The sequence below is a fragment of the Rhea americana genome, unplaced genomic scaffold, assembly GCF_003343005.1.
Source record: "Rhea americana isolate MKP2758 unplaced genomic scaffold, rheAme1 scaffold_109, whole genome shotgun sequence".
Taxonomy (NCBI): Eukaryota; Metazoa; Chordata; class Aves; order Rheiformes; family Rheidae; genus Rhea; species Rhea americana.
In genome coordinates this window covers 2,143,097-2,163,137 of record NW_028185139.1, presented here as the reverse complement: position 1 = coordinate 2,163,137, position 20,041 = coordinate 2,143,097, and the positions used below count along the sequence as shown (strand labels likewise).

At 41.9% G+C, this 20,041-nt stretch overlaps 1 protein-coding gene across 1 annotated transcript in view; it reads left to right on the top strand.

The window, feature by feature from the left end:
- SPTLC3 (serine palmitoyltransferase long chain base subunit 3) overlaps window positions 1–14,929 on the top strand; it is an 88,280-nt gene extending 73,351 nt beyond the window's left edge. Inside the window, exons 11-13 of the mRNA XM_085311078.1 lie at window positions 10,824–10,959; window positions 11,934–12,063; window positions 14,401–14,929. Of these exons, the coding sequence (XP_085167204.1) occupies window positions 10,824–10,959; window positions 11,934–12,063; window positions 14,401–14,514 (380 nt within the window). The 3' untranslated portion in view covers window positions 14,515–14,929. The remainder of the gene's footprint in view (window positions 1–10,823; window positions 10,960–11,933; window positions 12,064–14,400) is intronic.
- Window positions 14,930–20,041: the final 5,112 nt, after the last annotated feature.

Below are 20,041 nucleotides of genomic sequence, written 5' to 3'. Positions count from 1 at the left end.
CTGCACGAGGCCAGATCCACAGAGCGGAAGAGCCTCTTGGAGCTCGGGGCCGGCGCGCCTGAGGAGCACAGCCCCGCCGGGGAGAGCTCTGCGCCCCGGGACCTGCCTCCTTGCTGCGCGGGCTGGCCCGCGGGGAGATGAGCGTGGAAGCACCAAGGGAGAAGAGATGCTGGCAAGTAAAGGAGACGCAACACGGACCAGCTAGCAAACGGGTGGTGAGGGTGGACGTTAGGGCCAAAATAAGATGCTGAGAAAACAGGCTGGAGAGGCTCGGGGCAAACAGGGCCTGGCACGGGGAAGAGAGGACACATAGGTGTAAAAGCAACTGCGGCAGACACGCAGCCCGTCAAACCAGTCCTGTTAGCGGCTCTGGTTTCCTTATTCTTCTCTGGTCAGCAAACAGCTGTGAAAGTGCACTAGCAAAATGYCTGCTTACCTTCCTTTGCAGCAGGAGACTCCAATTTGGCTGGAGAGGCTCTTATTTATAAAACCTTGCACCGATAAAAGTAAAATGATAAAGAGAAGGTGTGGTGTTTTCCAAAGAAAAGTCTATAAATGTGTCAGTAGGTCCCACATCAATATTCATGAAATGCATGAAACCTTAACATCTTAATGGAATGATCTATATCTCCTGCAATTTGGTTATCTTAAGTTCAGTAAATAGATTGTGATGGTACTGCAGAGCCCATAGTCACTTATCACAAATTCCTTCTTTTGCCATGTTTTCTGCTGTGAGTTGAGAAAATGAAGCACAAGAAATGTTGAAGGAGTACCAGGCATTAATACTGTCCAAATTAACAGGTATAGTTATTTCTGTCTGGGAAAGACAGCTAGAGTAATTTTTATTCTTGGTAACATAATTTTATAGATGATTACCATAGCTTGTATAATTGAATTCTTCACAAATGTATGGATTTTGGTAGCTATATTTCCTTTAGTAATGCCATAAGGCAGTGAGTTCCACAGTTCAGTTCATTTAGTCTACAAAAAATCATTTTAGCCATCTTACACCTTTGTGGCCTTTTCATCTTAAATATCTCTCTCTTCTTTCATTATGAAATATGGGAAGCAGAAGTTCACATGGTATTTACTCTTTATAATTCATTATATAGATATTCTTTACACATTCTCCTTGTAGGTTCTCATTACGCCGCTGGAGATACCTCAGGAAACTTAGCAGCTGCCTTTAGCAGTTTTATCCATATGATGACATTGTAGTTGCCTTGAAGCACTTGGACCCTGTGCAGATTTTCATGTATGCTTACTTACATGCAAAGCACTAACACAGCCCCTCCAGCTGTGACCTTGGACCTTTTCTTTTCCCTTCTTCCTGAGAATACCAAAAGTATATTTTTACATTTACATTTGATAGGAAAAGAATAGAACCAGTGGGCAGACAAAGTTAAAACTGCTAGAAAATCTAAAGTAATTTTCTTGATGACTAAGAATAAATTATAGTGATGTAAAAATCAAATGAGAGCATTTCCAAAGCCATCATTTTTTCTATTTAATGCATGGCAAACAATAATTCACCAATAGCAATAGGCATTTTTCATATGCTTTTTAAGGGACACTGAAAAATTAAAAAATGTATTCTGAGGCATCTACTGTTCTCACTCACCTCAGAATGACAAAAGGTGTTAAAGATAATTCCTCAGGTTGTTTAGATAGAAAATATTTCTGCAAAATATATATGTATTTTGTCACTTGTGCTGATTGGTGTATCATTTTGCTACTACTGGTTTTCATTTTCCTTTTAGCAGATTTTGAGTTCTTGCATTTGAGCACATTCAGATTACAAGGAGTTTCAGGATGCTGTGTTCTCTGTTTGGCCTTGGCTTTAAAAAGAACCTATTTTTAAAAGGTTCCTTTTTGAAGCATTTCCATCTGYCTTAGATTTTGATATAATTGTAGGAAAAGCTTCTTAAAGTGCTYAATTTCCATTTTCTACTGCTATCAATGCTCTGCAGAACCTGCAGTCTTTTGAAATTTTTACCTTTGGCAGTCAGGGTCTTCTGCGGCTATGAAGACAGTAGTTAAGGCTCATAGTTATCTGGCATAAATCAGCACTGCTGCTGAGAAGGGCAGTCTTGCCCTCCTTTTGGCCTTTCCACCCTGCCCTGTTCCCCGATTTCCACCCGTATTCCTGCCCCCTTCCCTCATGCCAACATTAGTGTCTGTGCAGCCATGCAATGAACTGAAACAGGGAACTGATATAACTGAAAAATAACCAAACCCCTCCAAAAATGGTTAGCTTATGGCCAAACTGGTTCCCACAGCCAGTTTACCATATGGCTGCGTGAATCCCAGTACCAGGACTTGAGCAGCCAGGGGAGCAATCCCTTTTGCAACAACAGAAATCTGTGCCAGCCTGGACTGATCATGCTACTTTAATTCTGAACCTTTAAGCTTTAATACTGCAAGCTACGTAGTGATAGACCCCTTGAACTTGCTCAAAACAGCTTGCGAAGACAGTCAGTACGTCTTTTCGCTATTCCCTCTCAAATTCTCTTCCTGTTGCTTCATTCTGAGATGATTGCTTCTCTCGGGCCCTCATCAAGCAGAATGCTTGAGCRCTGGCTTAATTTTAAGTAAGTTAATATTCCCACTAGATATATGCYTCCATTTAAAGGTCTTAAGTGAATTTATTCCCTGTTTGCCTCGCATTGACTCTACGACTAGGGCTCCAAGTCGCTGTGATAGTGGAGGTGAAGGTGCTGGTGCTACGCTATCTTTATCGCAATCTGCCAGAGCCTGGCGTCACAGATGTTCCCCCAGCAGTGGATAATGAAACAGAGCTAAATTCTGCCATCCTCACTGAAAATGAGGGAGACATCCTATTCCAGTGGAGATACCTGCCATGCGATCTGCCTTCTGGAGGAAGCCGGATTGTATACATAGAGGCTCTCAATCCTTGCAAGCAGGGGCATTGGAGGAATAATTTTTTCGGCGGGATTTGCATGAGCTCTCAGCATTGGCCAAATTCTGCCTTGTTTGAAGTCAGTTTTTCCGTAATCAAAGTTAACATGCAGAGTCCCTTAGCAGACCCTACCCACGGATAGGTCTCCCAGTGTTTTCAGATAAGCACTAAGCGCAGGGAGAGGAGGGATGTGACCAGACTGTGAGCTTCTCCACRCGTCCTGGCGTGCGGGCTGCTCGGTGGGGAGAAGCCCATCTCCCCGAAAAGAAGACAYGCTTTCCCTAGAGGCAGTAACGCGCAGCTCCACGGCGCAGTTGTCATCTTTAAAAGATATCTTCACCGCCGAGATAGCAGAGCTTGAGGATCTCTTCTCAGCTCCAGATGCTGCTGCCACTGTGCAAGGAATCCAGGACTGTTATCAGCCTGAGGAGCACAAAGGAGAAAACTGCCTTTTCTAACTGCGTTTAGATCACTGGCATTGCAGAAACACCTAATGTGATACAGATGGAGCGTGTTGCGTGCTGGCCAGCTTTCAGCAGAGGGACTGACGTGCTTTGTGATTAATCACCTGTGCTGGGAGCAAATAAGGCTCAGCCAAGGCTGGCTGCCCTGTCCCTGCGTTTGTGCAGGACACTGAATGCAACGTTATGTATTTGAGCATAGGTAAGGGACTGAGTAGGTATATTTGGCTCATTTGAGACATAAAGTAAAAAAGACACTAGCTGTAYAATTTCTGCCCTCTCTACTTCAGCTGAAATTGCCACTTTTCTTCCTGTAGTCAGCTCTGGAAAGTGTTTTGCAGCAGTTCACAGTTAAAAAATGAACTGACTAAATTAGTCCTTAAGGGCTTATTTAGCAGTTGAATTAAGCTGAAATTACTAGGTTTATAATTGGCATTAGATTGCAGAAGAAAATGTCTTCACTTCTCCCCAATTTATAGCAAAGTTGGGTTTTATGAAGATTTTTTATCTGAGAACATATTTCCTTTAGGCACCCCAGTTTTATAGCATTCTATTTGTGATTTAATGCACATGGAGGTACATGTGTGTTACTCTTATAATGGAACCAGAGGAAAAAAAAAGAAAATCTGTCCATCTGCAACAGTTTAGTGGGGAAGAGCTGTTGTTTTCCAAATTTTTTTTCAGCCTGTGAAGTTTGCTTTTTACTATCTAGTTGTTAGTAAGGGAGAGCAGGGAGCAGAGTTCTGCATCCAAGGAACACAGACTGAAGAAAGGCACTGACACGGGTATGTGAAAGTTTGATTGTGWAACTAATTATCTAAAAAGGCCCAATGAAACACCAGCTGGAGAAGATTAAAGCAGGTGGATTTGTGTCCTGAAAAGTCCACTGTGTGCCAAAGGAAAGTACATGTAGGATTATCATCTCTGGAAGAGGTTCAGGAAAAATAGCTCTCCAGCAATTAAAATACACCTGAGATCTTGATATGAAAGGCTACAGGTTGCTTATTCCTGTTTTCAATATACTGAGTCAGAATTTCCAAGGTTGGAAGCCTCCAGGAAGAGTTCAAAGGTAAAGTGTTTGTGCAATAATTGAACGCAGCCAGCTTCTCTGCTTATTAAAGCTTTCAGGAGTGAAAAGCAGACGTCTCTGGAAGAGGAAGATAAGCTTTTGTTGCACAGAGTTGATGGTTTTACTACCTCTTTGGCTACCCGTGTAAGGCCCTCCGCTGGCATGAGCAGCAGAGCTCTGCTGAAGTGCGTGGAGCCGTGCCAGTCAACGCCTGCTAGAGATCAGCCTTCAGGCTCGCAGCCACAACGTGTTCCTCTGCGGAGCTCCAGAGCAGCTCCCCAAATCCTCAGCAAAAGCAGGTTTGTAGCCGTGGCATTGCGGCGGTGCTTTTTTCCTTTCCCTGCCTGCCCTGTCGTGGGGCTCTCCCCTGCCAGGGAGGGGTATGGTTAGGGGGCAGGCGGGTCCCGCAGCTCGCGGGCGAGCGGGAGCAGCCTGGCTGCTGCTCTGCTCCTGGGACCACGTGGCGCTCCCGGCCCCGCACGTGGCAAAGCACCGCTGAGTCTCTTMGTCGTAGCCGCGCTGCTCCCAAGAGCCTGCTGTTTCTAACAAACTGTGAGGCACACTATCTATCTTTTATCATTTCTTTCTCTCTTGCCTTCACTGTGTTTTGTTCTTAGACTAAACCACACTGATTGTGAGCCATGAAGCCTCTTAAAAGCCTGCAGAAGTTAATGAGCTAAAACTGGCAATATGCAGTAGTGCGTGTCAAGTAAAAATAAAATCAGCACTTTTCCCAGAATTACCAGAACTTTAGAACTTTGCAATAAAATAAATATTTTAAAGCAGTGTAGCAAATGTAAACTCGAAATTTGTCTGCAGTAGGTAGATTGCAATAAATACCAGTTTTCATTGGACAACACAAGTAGTTAACCCTCTATTTCAGTAAAATCGCAGTAAACTGGTTAGGTATCACTGTATGTTCCAAGCTCTGTGAAGATAACTTGTGAAATTTAAGAATGCTTTATCCTTCAGCTTCCTTTCTTTTCCTTCCCTTTGTATTCAGCTAATAAAAAGATGTAGAGCTCTTCATAATGACATGTTCAACCTTAGCTGCAAACTCTGGAGCAGAAGTCGGCTTCCTTTTAATTAGCTAGCTAGAGGTCARTTCTCCCAGTCCTGATTTTCTTTGAACATATGTTGCGTTGTGGCTCACTTGTGTTTTATGGAATGTAACTATCTGGCATAACCTGCACGCTGTGCTATATGCTATTTGCATAGATGGTGAAGACCATAATTCCTCGAGAATTTTCCATAGCTAAGAATTTTTGAACAGATATTTTTACTRTCTAAAGCCCTGATACTGTAATTAGTGCTGCAGAGGTAGCACTTGTATTCAAAAAGATGCAACTATGACATTTTAGCTGCTAGGCCTGAGTCTGCAGATCTTCATTCAAAAGAGGAGGAGGTTGTCAGGACTAAGGGATGCAAGAGCATAGCCGCAAGAATTAAAGAAAATGCTTGTTAAATGCAACATCTTTGGTTAAACATACCCTGGTGAAATTTGGACTCAGATCTGATTCTGAACTGAATTCTGTAACTCTTATGCTGATCTAATCTGCAGGGTTGGGGAAGAATTGGGCCAGTAAGACCAAAATAAACATTTTGCTCAGATTTGCCTCCTTATCTGACTTTGGAGGGTCACATAAATGAAAGAAAAAGAGCATTGAAACACAGTTACAAACGTTAAGGTCTTTATTACTCTTATCAGGACAGCATATAAGATGGCTGTGTGTATATGATGCATGTGATGTGTTCTTTGACCACAAAGCTTAGCATCAGAAAGGAAAGAGTTGACACTTGGTAAAGAAGCAGGTACCTCTCAGCTACTCACTCACAAATACAGCGTGTGTAGCAATCATCTCCTAATGTGCTTTTTTTCCCTCCAGATATATGTGAATGCTCTGATCTTTCGTTTGCCTCTTTAACGTACCCCTGCAAATGACRTTACTATTTTGGGATGTTGCTAAAACATTGAAGTGACTTTTGCATCAGCACTAGCTTTCTGGAAATGAATTCCATGGGTGCCCTTGAAGGGGATCTGTCCCATCRCGGAGTCATTGAGGATATAGATTTAGTAGGGGAGCACTGGAGCAGGAAGGAGGTGTTCAACTCTGCTAGAGTTGAGAGGTTGCCCAAAACTCCTCTTTGAGCTACAGCGGTTCCTTTGCTGGGTTCCCTCTCTTGCTTTGCAGTCTACATTTCCAGCACCTAAAATAAGAAGTAGACACAAAATGATCAAGTCTAGGCCCAGCACATATGGTTTGATAAATACTGGAGGGCCTGGAATTTTGAATGGCTGACAGTTTGTTTCCAGCTTTGTGGTAAACAGCTGAATAGAAAGGAGAAAGCAGCAAGTATTAAACTGCATCCGCCAAGAACATCTGCATTTATGAAAACTTTCCCTAATTGAAAGTCTAGTAGTTTCAAATGCTGTAGACTGAGAGTTTGGAARCTAGTTCAGGGCTGCTAAAATAGCAAGAAGCAGCAGTGGTTTTGAGCCCCTATTTCAGGTCACCCCCCCCCCCCAAACACACCTTCCTTCCTTTTAATTTGGGCATTCAGCAGTGCAAGTAACATCTTTACAAACTCTAGCGGGGGAAAATTTCTCTTATATTTCAGACATGTTACTCTGCAGTTCTACTCTAATCTCCTTTCCTTGCCATCTCCCCTGCCCCCATTTCTCCTCCTCCTCAATATTTCCTCCTGGTTCTTTGAGATCTACTACACCAAAAATATTTTTGGAAATACCACAGACTATTGTTTTTATTAGTGACTGGAAAGCTTTGTAGTAGGATGCTTTTGTGTTTCATTTGTTTTCCTTGCTCTGGCACAGCTGTTTTTGTTTTAGCAGCTTTAGAGAGATGGTTAAACTATTTGTGGCCTTTTCTAACCCRGCAGATCTCTTCCACTGAATTTTTTAAACTGAATGACTGAAACTGTAACKAACAGGTTGTTTGTGTGGGCAGTTTTGTGCATAAAGTTACAAATGCACTGGTTTTATGAGAACTTTTAATTTGTTCAGCAAAACACTGATCACTGTGAAGCAAGTCGCAGTTTCCCTGTAAATTTCCCAGCCAGAACATTGACAGAACCGTGTCTGGAGAAGATACACAACGGATGAAGCAGCAGGTCTTCTTTAAACCTACATGTGCTCAGCAATGATCAGTGGAAAAGAGGGTTATGTAGGTGTGGTGATTCCCACCTTAGCCAAGAGGGAGCAGGAAGAACAGCCAGTGCTGCAGCAGATTGTGGTCTGAAGACAGGTCTGCCAAAGGTAGTATGTGACAGCTGGAAGTGCTGAACTGGCTGTTGTGGTCACAAGGAGGAAGACGGGAAATCAGSGGGCAGGCATCTAGTCAGAGCATGGTCACAAAAGAAAGTAGTGAATGAACCGGATGAAAAGTAAAATGAAAAGGCAAATTAAGAGTGAAAACAAGATACACATGTACAAAGGCAACTATAAAGAAAAAAAGAGGAAATGAGTTGTACTGRGAGGCCTCAGTACTCATGTCCGATGACATAATCTAAGTGATATTGAAAGCATGGGCTGATGAACCGGAGGAAAATGCTTCATTTCGTAAGTGTGTAGATGAGCGATGTGTCCCACCGAGCTCCACTCTTGCCATGTGTGCTCGCCAGCTCTGCTGTGCAGACACTAGCATTTGTGCAGCTGCCTGGTGGTTAGATTAAGAGAACTGACCTGACTAATGCTGTTTCAGTGGTTTTCTTTCCGGCCAGGCCAGTCTTCAGGCGGATCAAGGAATTGGCTSGATTCGTTGCATGATTGTACGAACATCTGTACTGGTGTTGGGGAGGCAGTGGGGGTATGAGGTGGGAGGTGGCACCAGTCCGGTCAGCACCTTGCAGTGCTGGTGTGGTACATATATTGACCAGCTCATGAAATATGACAWTTACGGCTAGGGTGAGGACATACGCTCGCCCCTACGTACAGACGGAGGTGAAGTAAGGAGGAGCGSGGCTCTTCCGTTCCGCGTGCGAGCGCAGCCGTACTGCCAACAGTTAGGGAAGCAACCGCACTTGCTGGAAATCACCCGCTTAGAGACACTGCGAAACGAAGGGCTGAGCTGACTTTCCAAGCACCTTTTTCTCTAGTGCTTTTGTCTTTTTTTATTCATTAAAAATAATTATTTTCAGCCCTTCAGTCAGTATTGCTTGGGGGCACGTCAGCGAATTAGTGACTGAACGAGGTCTGCGATACTAGGGACGATGCAGGGAAAAGAACTTGTGTCTGAAATCCAAAATGACTGMGTTTTGTCAGGCCATGATACTGAGGTAATAACAACAAAATAAGAGGACAGAGAAAAGAGAAACTAAGTAGCTAATTTTTTGATTCTGAGTCCTCTCAAAGACTTACAAAAAAACTCTTAAATATTAAGATACATCTCAGCTTTGTGTCTGAGTAAATTCCCTTGTTCTCCCTATTTTTCATTCTCAGTTTTCCAGCCTACCATTGTGCCAGCTGCTTAAATTAGAAAGGTAAAGCTTGRTGCTCTGTTTAAAAATACATAAACAAACAAGTGTAAAAACGTACCTTAGAAACCAAAAATCTCTCAGATGTCTTTCTAATGCATGATTATGCAATAAGGACCAAAGKACAATGTGTTTCTTTTTCAAGTCATCTTTATAATACTCTTTTTCGCTCTTTCCTATCTTTTTTCTAACAGTATAATTTCACTCAGAGACTGCAGAATAATGCCATCTGCTGTTCTGTGAGCTGGGGTCCGTGCAGAGGGGACTACACTGATGCTACCTTTTAAGAAACAGTAGACACCAAAGATTGGTGGATGGAGAGGGTGGTTAGGTTAATTAAACAATAAGGGCTGAGAAGGAAGTTTTCCATCCTTGTAGCTACTGGACTATCAGGGCATCAGCTGTAAGAAAAACGGAGACTTGAATGCACCTTCTGGAAATGAGGAATGAATGGGGACCGTGTAAGTAATCATCATTTGGTAGGCAGTTGCTAAGGCAAACAACAAGGTGTTCCTGGTGACTTTCATACAATGAAAGGTAGGATTGTGACAAGGAGGAAGTTTGGGTTGGAGCACACACCTGGAAGCACATCACAGGGAAGGAGCATGCTGCCTCTGCCTGCCCAGCCACTGCAGATCACCCCACTGCTGTGCACTTGAGATAATCATGTCACAGCGATGGTTCAGATCCTCAGGAACGAGGGCAAGTCTGTGTCGTGTCGACAGCAGCCTGCAGTCCATGCTGCACGACAAGTGTAAACACGGTGGTTCAATGAGGTATCAAAGATTAGGCAATACATAAGTTAAAACAGCTTCTCTTGGATCAGCTGGACACCCTTAAAAATCAGGCTTCTTGCCCCAGAGCTAAAGCTTCTCATCAGCTAGGGACTCTCCTTGCTGTAGCAACATGTACRGTAACAATGGTACGTAATTCCACAATTTACCTACTTTGTCAAWGACTGCATGTACCTGAAGGGAGTCCTATGAATGTGAGTGCGTGAGTTATCTCAAGCAAATGGCAAAATGTRTAGAACGGATGCTTGGAGTAGGTGGATTCTTCCACAGCATGCAGAAGAAAGAGGAAGCATACCATTGGATTGGCACATGCCCACTTTGAGCATGGCTCGTTTACTTCGCAGAAGAMGACGAGGAGGGAACAGACCTTGACCTTACCAGGGGAAGTCATTCAGAACAAAAACTTAGGGAAATTCAAGAAGGGATTAGGATATTAAGTGTGCGTATTAGAATAACTGGAGTTATGCTTATTATTTGCAACGAAATACAGATCATCAAACTTAATATATGAGCAAAGTTTATTATATGCTTCTTTATCTGAAAAATTGCAACAAAAGCATCATTTGGGGCTGGCCCAAAATGCAGCATTTTCTACCTTAAGCTTCATTGCAGCCACAGAGCCAAAAAATAACCCATGAATGCACACAGAACTAGCTGAAACCTAAGAGGAGCACTGTGGAGCATTATTAATCAGAAAAAAAATGGATATAATGGTATTTGCATCGAGATTTCTTTCTGTGGATGTAAGTTTTTTCCCTTTATAGTGGATTATGTCAGAAAGGAACATACTCTGTTGAATGTCGTGTACCCACAGAGACACACAACTTCTTCTCTGTGGGCACCTGTCATTCAGTAGACTTTATTCCATGCATACAGTAAAGGGAACTGGTCACCAATCTATATCCACAGAGCTGATCAACATAATTGCATTTACGTCGTTCCATGTTTTTTCTTCTGAATCGAATAGCAACATACACCTCTCATCCAAACTTTTCAGAACTGTTATGGACAGCCCTACTTCTAGTCCCTTTTACTGGACTCTGGTTATGAACTTTGCACTGACTGTTCTCTCAACTGACTTATTCTAGGGCTCCAACGAGTACACCAGCTAGGGAAAAACACAAGATACTTCAGGCGAAGACTGCATGAACTGGGCTTCATCATTTATGGCAATTATGATTCTCCTGTTGTCCCCTTGCTCCTTTTCATGCCTGGTAAGATGGGGTAAGTACTGAAAAAAACCTGTTGGAAAAATAAACACCATTCAAATAGTATGAGTTATTTGGTATAAACCATGAAAAATGTAATTATGTTTGGTAGATGCTTCACAAGAGAAACTTGCTCTGTTAGGTGACTGCATCATTTAAATATATTTTATCTTAAATTGAGCCCTGGATTTAGTTTTGAGCTGCTCCAGTATTCAGAATTTAAGTAATTTTCCAGATATGCATAACGTTTTTAACTTGGTCTGGAATAACACTCTTGATAGCATTGTGGATTTGCTTTTATTTTCTTTTAATGGTTAAAAAGGATGTATTGCCCTTGATGTATGAATGGTTTTRGATGTATTTTCTTTCCCCCCATCCAATATTCGAACTGTCTTTGCACAGAAAAATTGTTTTACCATTTAGTTCCTATCAAGCAGCACTTGCGTATTGAATTGGACATGCGGATCAGAAGTCAGTAGCAGCATAACAAGAGGGTCAAACTGTAGGGAACCTCTGCGTGTAACTTAGGCTGGAGAGCTGCTCTAGGTTCCCAAACTGCCGGAGCAGTTGTGGGAACAAGAAGCCCGGCACACGGACTGTTTGATTCTTGTTGATATGAAGGAACGCAGCTCACACACCTTSCAGGGGCCTGACTTCGTCAGCTTTTAGGGACTGTGAACACCCTCACACTTTGATTTGCCCTTTGATTGACATAAACAAATCAATCCAATTTTATGATGATGCCGCCTCTCTCTACCATCRCACTAGTATTTGACACCCTCTTTGCGTCATGAGCTGTTAAGCAGCAAAGAATCTCAGTCCTGCTGGTAAAACTCTGGCTGTTACTGAAGTCAATGGGAATATTACCATCCACTTCAACTGAAGAGAGGGTTTTACCCATTGTTTTATTATMCTTGAATGTTTTCTCTTTGTGGTCAGCTTATTGGAGATAATTTACTTTTACTTTTTTATTTCTTCTTCTCCCCCTAGGGTTTTTTCAAGACTCATGTTAGAAAAAAATATCGGGGTGGTTGTGGTTGGATTTCCAGCTACTTCTATCACAGAATGCAGGGCTCGGTTTTGTGTGTCAGCTGCACATACACGGGAGATGTTAGACACAGTAAGTACAGCAGATGTCCTGCTGAAATTAGCTTCAGATGCAAAGGGGGGTTGGGAGAAGCAGTGTGTCTATTACTTTGAAACTCAATAATTCATTTTTACATTTGTTTTTCTGGCCTTGTCACTTGTTCTTTAAAGGCATTTAGACTTAYATATTTTATTTTTAAAAATAAATGATGGGAGACTTGACTTGCTATGTACTTCTCTCTTTAATAGTGACCAAATCTGATAGTGATAAAGACCCACATGAAGAGCACAGCAGTACAAAAGTTAACTATTAGGTCAAAACTATCAGAGTAGGAAATGTGAAATGTTATGGAAATACTTGCAAATCAGGTTTCCCATACCCTTACTTTCATTACGTATTTCCAYGTGTTGGCTGAATTGCAGAAGTAGTATATGGGCAGCCTTGAGGATGCAGGTGGAAATTGCAAACAGTATTTGGAACAGTTTGAATCTTATGAGGGTTAATTGGTGCTGTCTAGCCTAAGCTCAGTATCTTTCCCTGACACTATTAAGAGTTTGTTGAGATCATAAACTTCCGTTTCAACATAATCATAAATATGTTTAAAATAAACTATTTGAAGTTTTCCATCTCCCTCTCTTGCCAAAGCTGGTTTTGGCCTGGTTTGATATATGCTCTTTCATTTTCAAAGTATGCCAACTTAGAGGCAGGCAACACTGAGACGTAACAGTAAACTTAAGRCTTTTTTTTTTCTTCTCTTTGCACAAGTATGGTACTCAGAGCAGAAAACTTGTGAACGCAAGAGGTATTTGAATAGAAGATGCACGTGTGCTTGCAGAGGGTCCTTGGCTCTGCACTTGAATCCTGATATTCATACGTAGACAGAGGCCAGAGCCCTGCCTGGCTGACCAGCTCTCGTGCCAGTCTGCAGCACTCTCAAACAACATTGAAAAATCTGCCTTGCACATGTGCAGTATAAAATTCCTGCTGCTCTTAAAGACACAGCAGTCACTAGCAGGGCGTGCTAKCACACAGATAAAATGGCACAGAGCAGCGCGTAGCCACGTGTCRTTGTCATCTTTTGCTGTTTCATTATATGGACTTTGGATTATGTAACCAATAACAGGCAATGAAGTTGATCTGAAGATTAATCGCTTAAGCTTGCTACTTTGCTTTGCTTCCTCTTCTTCCCCCCAAAATGTAGCATCATGCCCATTACATTTTTTGAGCCATCACTGCAAGTGCACTTCCTGGTGCCTGCACATGCTGCTTCCCGGTACCAGTGGAGGTCTGATACGCTCTCTGGCCCATCGTTTTTGAACACACTTTATTTTTGCTTTGAAATTGAGATCGTTGCCACAGTGTTTGTAGCATTCTCTTTAAATGTCCGTACAATATGGGGGAGTGGAAATGCCCAGAGTTTAATTACAAGCAGATGGAAAGATTTGTAGGGCAAACACTTTGTGAATACGCCTAAATCCAGTGTAACAACAGGTAACAAGTACCATGAAAGTTTTTCCGTTCAGCAAAATTCATTTTGAATTCTGGCCTGGAACTAAGAGAAGGAAAGATCCATGGGATGGGCGAGCTCCCAAAAATAATTTCTTTAATGACCTTGAAGCTATCTCTCTGCATAGATCATTACTAAAATACTGTAGTTTTTTGTTCGTAAGCTTATTTCAGTGGCTAAACAGAAACAAGCTMAAAATCAAAATTGCTATACTATTCTTTGGTACCAAAAGGTTAGCTGCTCTTAAATGTGGATCAAATGCTGCAAGACATTGAGCTACTTCTCTGTAGTACAGAGTTTCCTGGCTACTTTTTGAATCTACTGAGAGTMAAGGGCACAGTTCAGCAAACTGCAGTACAGTGTTAATACAACATTAATTATGTSTGTGACATTAATTCAAGCAGAGAATGGAATGAAGTAAAAAATAACTGAACCTATTCCAAGTATTTATGATAACTCTGGTCAACACTGCGGGCTGAGTTRCATCTAAGAAAATGCAGCGACAGTCCCAGTCTTTGGGATCTGTAGGGAAATGTTGAAATATTGCCTTACATATSACTTTTTTACAAATAAAGATAACACTTTATTTGGAGTGTTATCTCCCTGTGCTTCTAGGAAAAGATCTGTCTTTTTCATCTGTGTTCAATTAATGAACTAACTAATAAACCATAATATACTGAAGGGGTAAATTCTGTTYTCGTGCATGCTCTTGTACATCTGTGACTGCATTGACATTCTCGCTACAGGAGAATGAAAGCAAAACTTGCACTTTCCTTAACTGATACTTTTATGATCTTAYTGTTCTGCTGTAAGGAAGTTCAATTCTTTTCCAAGATAATTGATACAGCATAATGTTCTTACAGGTTTTGAATGCTCTGGATGAATTGGGTGATTTTCTATATCTGAAGTATTCCCGGTATTCCAAGTCAGCTCATTCTGAACTGTATGAAGAAACCAGGTTTGAACTTGAAGATTAAGTTTTCCACCCATGAAGAGAATATTACGATGCTATGAAAGGGGAAAAACTCAAAAACTAAACAATACGAATGCATTTCTTCCCTTCTAAGGACAGTTTTTGGTTCACAGTTAATTGAAAGGAGGGGAAGCTTTGTTGTTGCATTTTATTGTATCAGATTTCTGTATTCAACAGACTGAAATATTGATACAGATTTGCCTCCCCAGGAGATCGATCCTTCTTGTGGTATTTTTAATGCAGAAAGAAAGCATCCCATTGGTGGAGTTGCTAACGTACAGCTTATGTTATGGCCCCTTTTTATGAAGAGGCTTCAGGTAGTCTTAATGGTGACTGAAATAAAAAAGTTTAAAAGCTGAATGGATTCCAGTGTAGTATGCTAGTATTACTAAATTTTGTCAGTTAAAGACTTTGGTCTATTGAAGAGCATAACCAAGACACCAGTGTGGATTGCTACAGCGGAAAGAGCAGTAAGTGACCTCCTTAATTGCCTTATCATGCGTTTCTCCGAGGACAGAAAAAGTTAGAAGGTGACTAATGCTGAGAACAAGAAAAGTTGTAGCCTCCTCAGATTAAATATTTCTAACAGAAGATTATAGGAAAGGGAAAATGCTTGCTCCCTTCCACAGACCCTTTCTCAGCCACTTAAATACAAAATAAGCTTCACAATGCACAGATTTGGGCTTGGAAATAAATGCTTGGAAATGCTTTTCTGCTAGCGCATTTGACTTACAGCCTTCCGCATCTTATCACAGTGCAAGTTCTTCAGCAAGYTTGCTCCCTTTTCATGTAGCAGTAGTAAATAATTTTAATAACCATTTAACTTTCCCRTAAAAACCTTGATCAAAACAGTCAGATACTTGCAGTTCACAAACTGCAGATGACATTTATGGGCCCATTTCTAAGTTCCTTGAACTACTTATGGGCTTAATAAATTCGCTAACAAGTACATAATGCTGAAGCTGTTAGTTATACAGAATGTAAAGTTCACGATACCATAAGCAGTTCTGCCACCTGTTGAATTGAAAACTCTGCCATCTCCAAACTAAGGTTGTCCATTTCAYAAAATTCCTCAAAATACGCCTGCTCGCTTTGTGCGCGTCAGGATTGTGTTACTTGTCTCCTTGCAGACTTCTTAAAGTGGTTCATTTTCCAAATAATTGACTGTGTCGCCTGAGGGGGGAGGTGTCCTTGTCCCCTTTTTCACTGTTCAAATGACAAATGCACAAAGACACTTGAAAGAGATGTCGCAGCCTGCAGCTTCCCTGCAACGCCTGCCACGGCGTTGTCGTCAGGCTTCTGTGGACTGCGTCGTCAGGAGAAGACTGGAGGGTTTTCCCCCTTTTTTTTTGCAGTGTTTAAAGGCTGTTCTGCAGCTTTAAGAATGAACTCCAAACCATTCCACGCTATCAAATGTCATTGTAAACACATCAGATGAGAGATGTTTAGCTTTCTGTTGCACAGATGTACCACACTTTCATGTTCTCTTTAAAGCTGTGGTGTAAACCTAACCCACAGCTGCAATATTAGATTTAAGAACAGAACAATTAAATTGTGGCATACCAATTACACTATATTACTCCCTGCTTGTTAAAGCAGCTTTCAGGATGTAACAAGGCTGATTGGTTATGAGGGCCCATTTTTTTTGTTGGATTTTTGTTGTTGTTGTTGTGCAAGTTAATAAAAATCTAGTGGTGCTATAACTTTAAGAATTGATTGCAAAAAATTCCATAATATCAGATGTCGGCTTTAGGAAACATATATCAAGAGCTGGGGGGCTGGAGGAGGACTAAATGGTGTCATATGATTCTTCACTTTGGTAGACAGACTTGGAAAACATTGCAGAGGTTCGAGGGAGCTGTGTTAGTGTGTTAGAGCAAACTCACTATATAAATATTAAAATACTATTCTCCGGCACAGGAAAGGGAGAAAATAGGAAATGTGAACTTTGTGTTTGARTTGCCCGGCAATCTGTGATGTACAGCTTTGTTACGTGAACGGTGAGCGCACTGACTGCCGAGGAGAAGGACTGAGAAGCTTCTACAACCTGTTCCTCGAGGAATTCAAGTACTGAATTTGATGTATTGCGTTTTGATCTCTGTTGCCGAACATCTGTGGCCAGATCCTTAGCTGACTTCTGACCTTCCATCGCGGGGTATATGGCCATAGTTTGTATTTCAGCAAACATTATTGCACATGCTGTTGCAGGCAACGCGCTGTTTCCCTCGGAGAGAGGCCTGAGATTGATTAAGCTGCAGAACGATCGCTTTTTCTCCCCCTATAGGGGAATGTTTTCTGTCTGTCTAAAGCCAAATTCCTCCTGCCCTCAGAACATTACTCTCTCTCGTATTAAGGAGACAGGACAGCTATTTTTCAGAGACTGTCAGTTGATTTATTATATGCTCTCTTCTGATTTCTTCCATCCCTTACACATTAGAGAGAATATAGGCTTGGGGAATATCTATGGGCTTGGAGAACATTTGGGGAGAAATCCTTGCTCCAGTGATGTAATGGTAAAACTCCCAGGAACTACAGACTCCTGGATTTTCCCCATGGAGTTTAATTATGATCTGGCACTGGCTTTTCCTCTTCCCTAATTTCAGTGGAGTTCTTCCAGCTTTATATCAATGTAAATACATCTAAGAGTTAAATGGATTTTGGAGAGTTCATTTTAGGGGAAAAAATGACAGAATATGTATTAGGGAATTAGCATATTTAACCTAAGGACTGCATATTTCATAGAACATACTCCATCCTCAGGCATTTGTATTCTTTGGACACGTAGTTCTCTGTAATTGGTTTATGTGATTTTGAAGAGGAACTGCCTTCCMTAAATAAAAATTGCTTGAGATGTTACATTGGTAATCCAGTGGAGATGTAAGTATGGGTACACTAACTTTTTGCTGGTAGGCTGTAATTCCAACACTCTGCTATCCTGGCAGAATCTAGATTGACCTTCATGCCCTGAGAAGACTCCAGAGGTCTGTTTGACAGAGTAACTAAACTGTTTGCCCTTTCTTGTGCCTTTATCCCACCTCATCTYTTAGAGAGCCTTCGTTTCCTGTGCTTATCTTACTCGCCAAGGTGTTTCCCTCATCCACTTCTCCTGCCTTTTTGCATCATTCCTTCTATTCTGTTATTTTCTGTCCTCTGGGTCTACGGGTGCAGTGCACTGGCAGCTGCAGACTCTGAGGATCTGAAGTGTGAGTATCATTTGGCTTTCTAGGCATTGACTCACTGTGCCTGCTTTTCCTGGTATCCTCATCAGCTTCTGCAGACTTTAATCTTTCCTTTTCAAATAAAAGTTTCTTATTGATGGTGCTAAGTTTCTGTGCTGAACCACATCTGAACTGTCCAAGCTGTTGAACCAAGAGTGGGTTTCATCCATCACTCATACAAGTGTAGATCAAGTTAAATCTTGCTTTGAAGTCAATACCATTGGTTTAAAACTGGTGCAACTATGAGAGTCAGAGTGTGGGGTGAGCTGACTGCATCTATTTCAGAGGGATTTGAATGTTGATGTCTCCAGATTATTTCACAGCTGCTCCYCATCACAGGAGGACCAAGATACAGGAGTGGATTTAAAGATTAAGGTAGGAYTGGGATTTTCTACTAACCCCCTAAAAGTGTTTAGGAGAAGGTGTATCATGTGTTTTGCAGTCCTGCTGAAACAAGGGAAAAACAATCTACTCCTTGTTGATTTGTTAAAGTAACTTTGCACTTTCTAGTCTGCTTAGAAATCCAATAGAGATTTTCTAGTATATGTTCTGCTTTTTATTTGTGCATTGCTTAATTATTCTTCAAATTAAAATACAGATTATGAGCAAATTTTAAAGAAATCCCAACACCAGCTCAAACTGTCATTCCAATACTGGCATCTGAACATTTGAGCCTCCAGATGCTTTTTCAGGAGAAAAAAAATCACTTTTACATTTGCGAAATAAGGTATCTAGGTGTTTCCCTAATTTACTCACACACCCAGAGCAGCTCATGCTTACYGCAGGCCAGACACAGGACAAGGAGAATCCTACTCTGTCCATTAGTGGGCTACCACCTTGTTKTCTTACCGCCTTCTGCCCCGTAAGTTCACACTTCCAGCAAGTGCAGAGACCTCAAACTCATTAGAGCCTGTGCTGCTCTGCAGGGCACTACTGCAATATGGATCCAGTACAGGTAGGACAGCCTGCCCTCTTTGCAGATGCAGAAAGGCRTTGCCTGTAGGATGCTGCAGCAGAAGAATTTCTTTCTGGCAAACCRGTTCAACCAGAAGATGCAGCTGTGAAAGCAAGATGTTGCAGGAAGGCTAGAAAATTGATTCTAACAAGTAAATCAATTACATACAGTAACAGACAAAGGAAATTAAATGTGTGTAACAGTGAGAAGTGGTGATCTGATGGGTGAAGCCTGCTTTTCTGTCAACCACCTTGAAATTATGTCTCAGAGAAGTTCACGTGAACATAAGCTAACTCTAGTCTCTTGTTGCGGGCCGAGATACATATGTTCTCCCGTCCTTTGCAGAGCACAGAACTGATATCTCATGCCATGGCAAAGGATTAAGTGTCATCACATCTGTGGCCCTTGTCTGCTCTAGCTCCATTTCACCTCCTAGCACGGCGAGCAGCAGGCCTGTCTTTCCAGTTCAGAGCCCATCTTAATGTTGGCAAGCAAGCCTATTGGGGTCCAGCAGGGACTGCAGCGAGTAAACGTTTCCTGGTGGAGATGGGCATTTGCTGTGCTGCAGGCAGCCTGTTGTCTGGAGAGGGTTCCTTCTCTGTTGACCTCTCCAGCAGCTATTCTGAAATAGCACAAAAGTGACAAAATCAGTGGGGATGTTTCAAAGGCAGAGGTTCCCCACGTGCTTTCTGGAGCTTGCTCTGACTCAAGTATCCTGTGCRTCTCTTCTTACCACACAAACCTCGTGATGACTTGGCTCTCTGTGCTGTGCAGAAACTATTTTGCATGTTGYTGGGGATCATACTTTCATGTGGGACTGCTTTTCAAAAATGTCTAACACCAAGGATGCAGCTACTCCCAGCCAGAGCAGGCATGATATTCCTCATAGCTCCCAGACCATCTGTTCACACTTTTGGCATTTTCCAGTTTTGGCAGAACATCCTGATCTGAACTCTCTGATTCCTGGTGCCCACTCCAATAACCATATCCAAAAAGTTCCTTTTCTCAGCAGCCCAGCGTAACCTATGGACCAAGGTTTGCACTGGATGCAAGAGACTCAGTTCCCTTCTGTCTCTGCCCTTCGCAGTAATTGTAGATGAAACACATTGGCGTTCTTGGCCTCACTTTTTYTCCTCTGTAAAAGCTGTAATGGTGATCCTGATTAATTTATTAATTTGTTAAACACTAAGCTGAACTGATGAGAAGAGCGATAGAAGCACTAATTGTTGTTGCTATCATGTGAGCAATCTTTTCATTTCTACATTTCAGAATTTCTCCATTAATCCTGTAGAAGTTATGAGTACCCTGTTTACTACACTTAATGTACTAGACAGTACAATGATGAGGACTAATTTTAG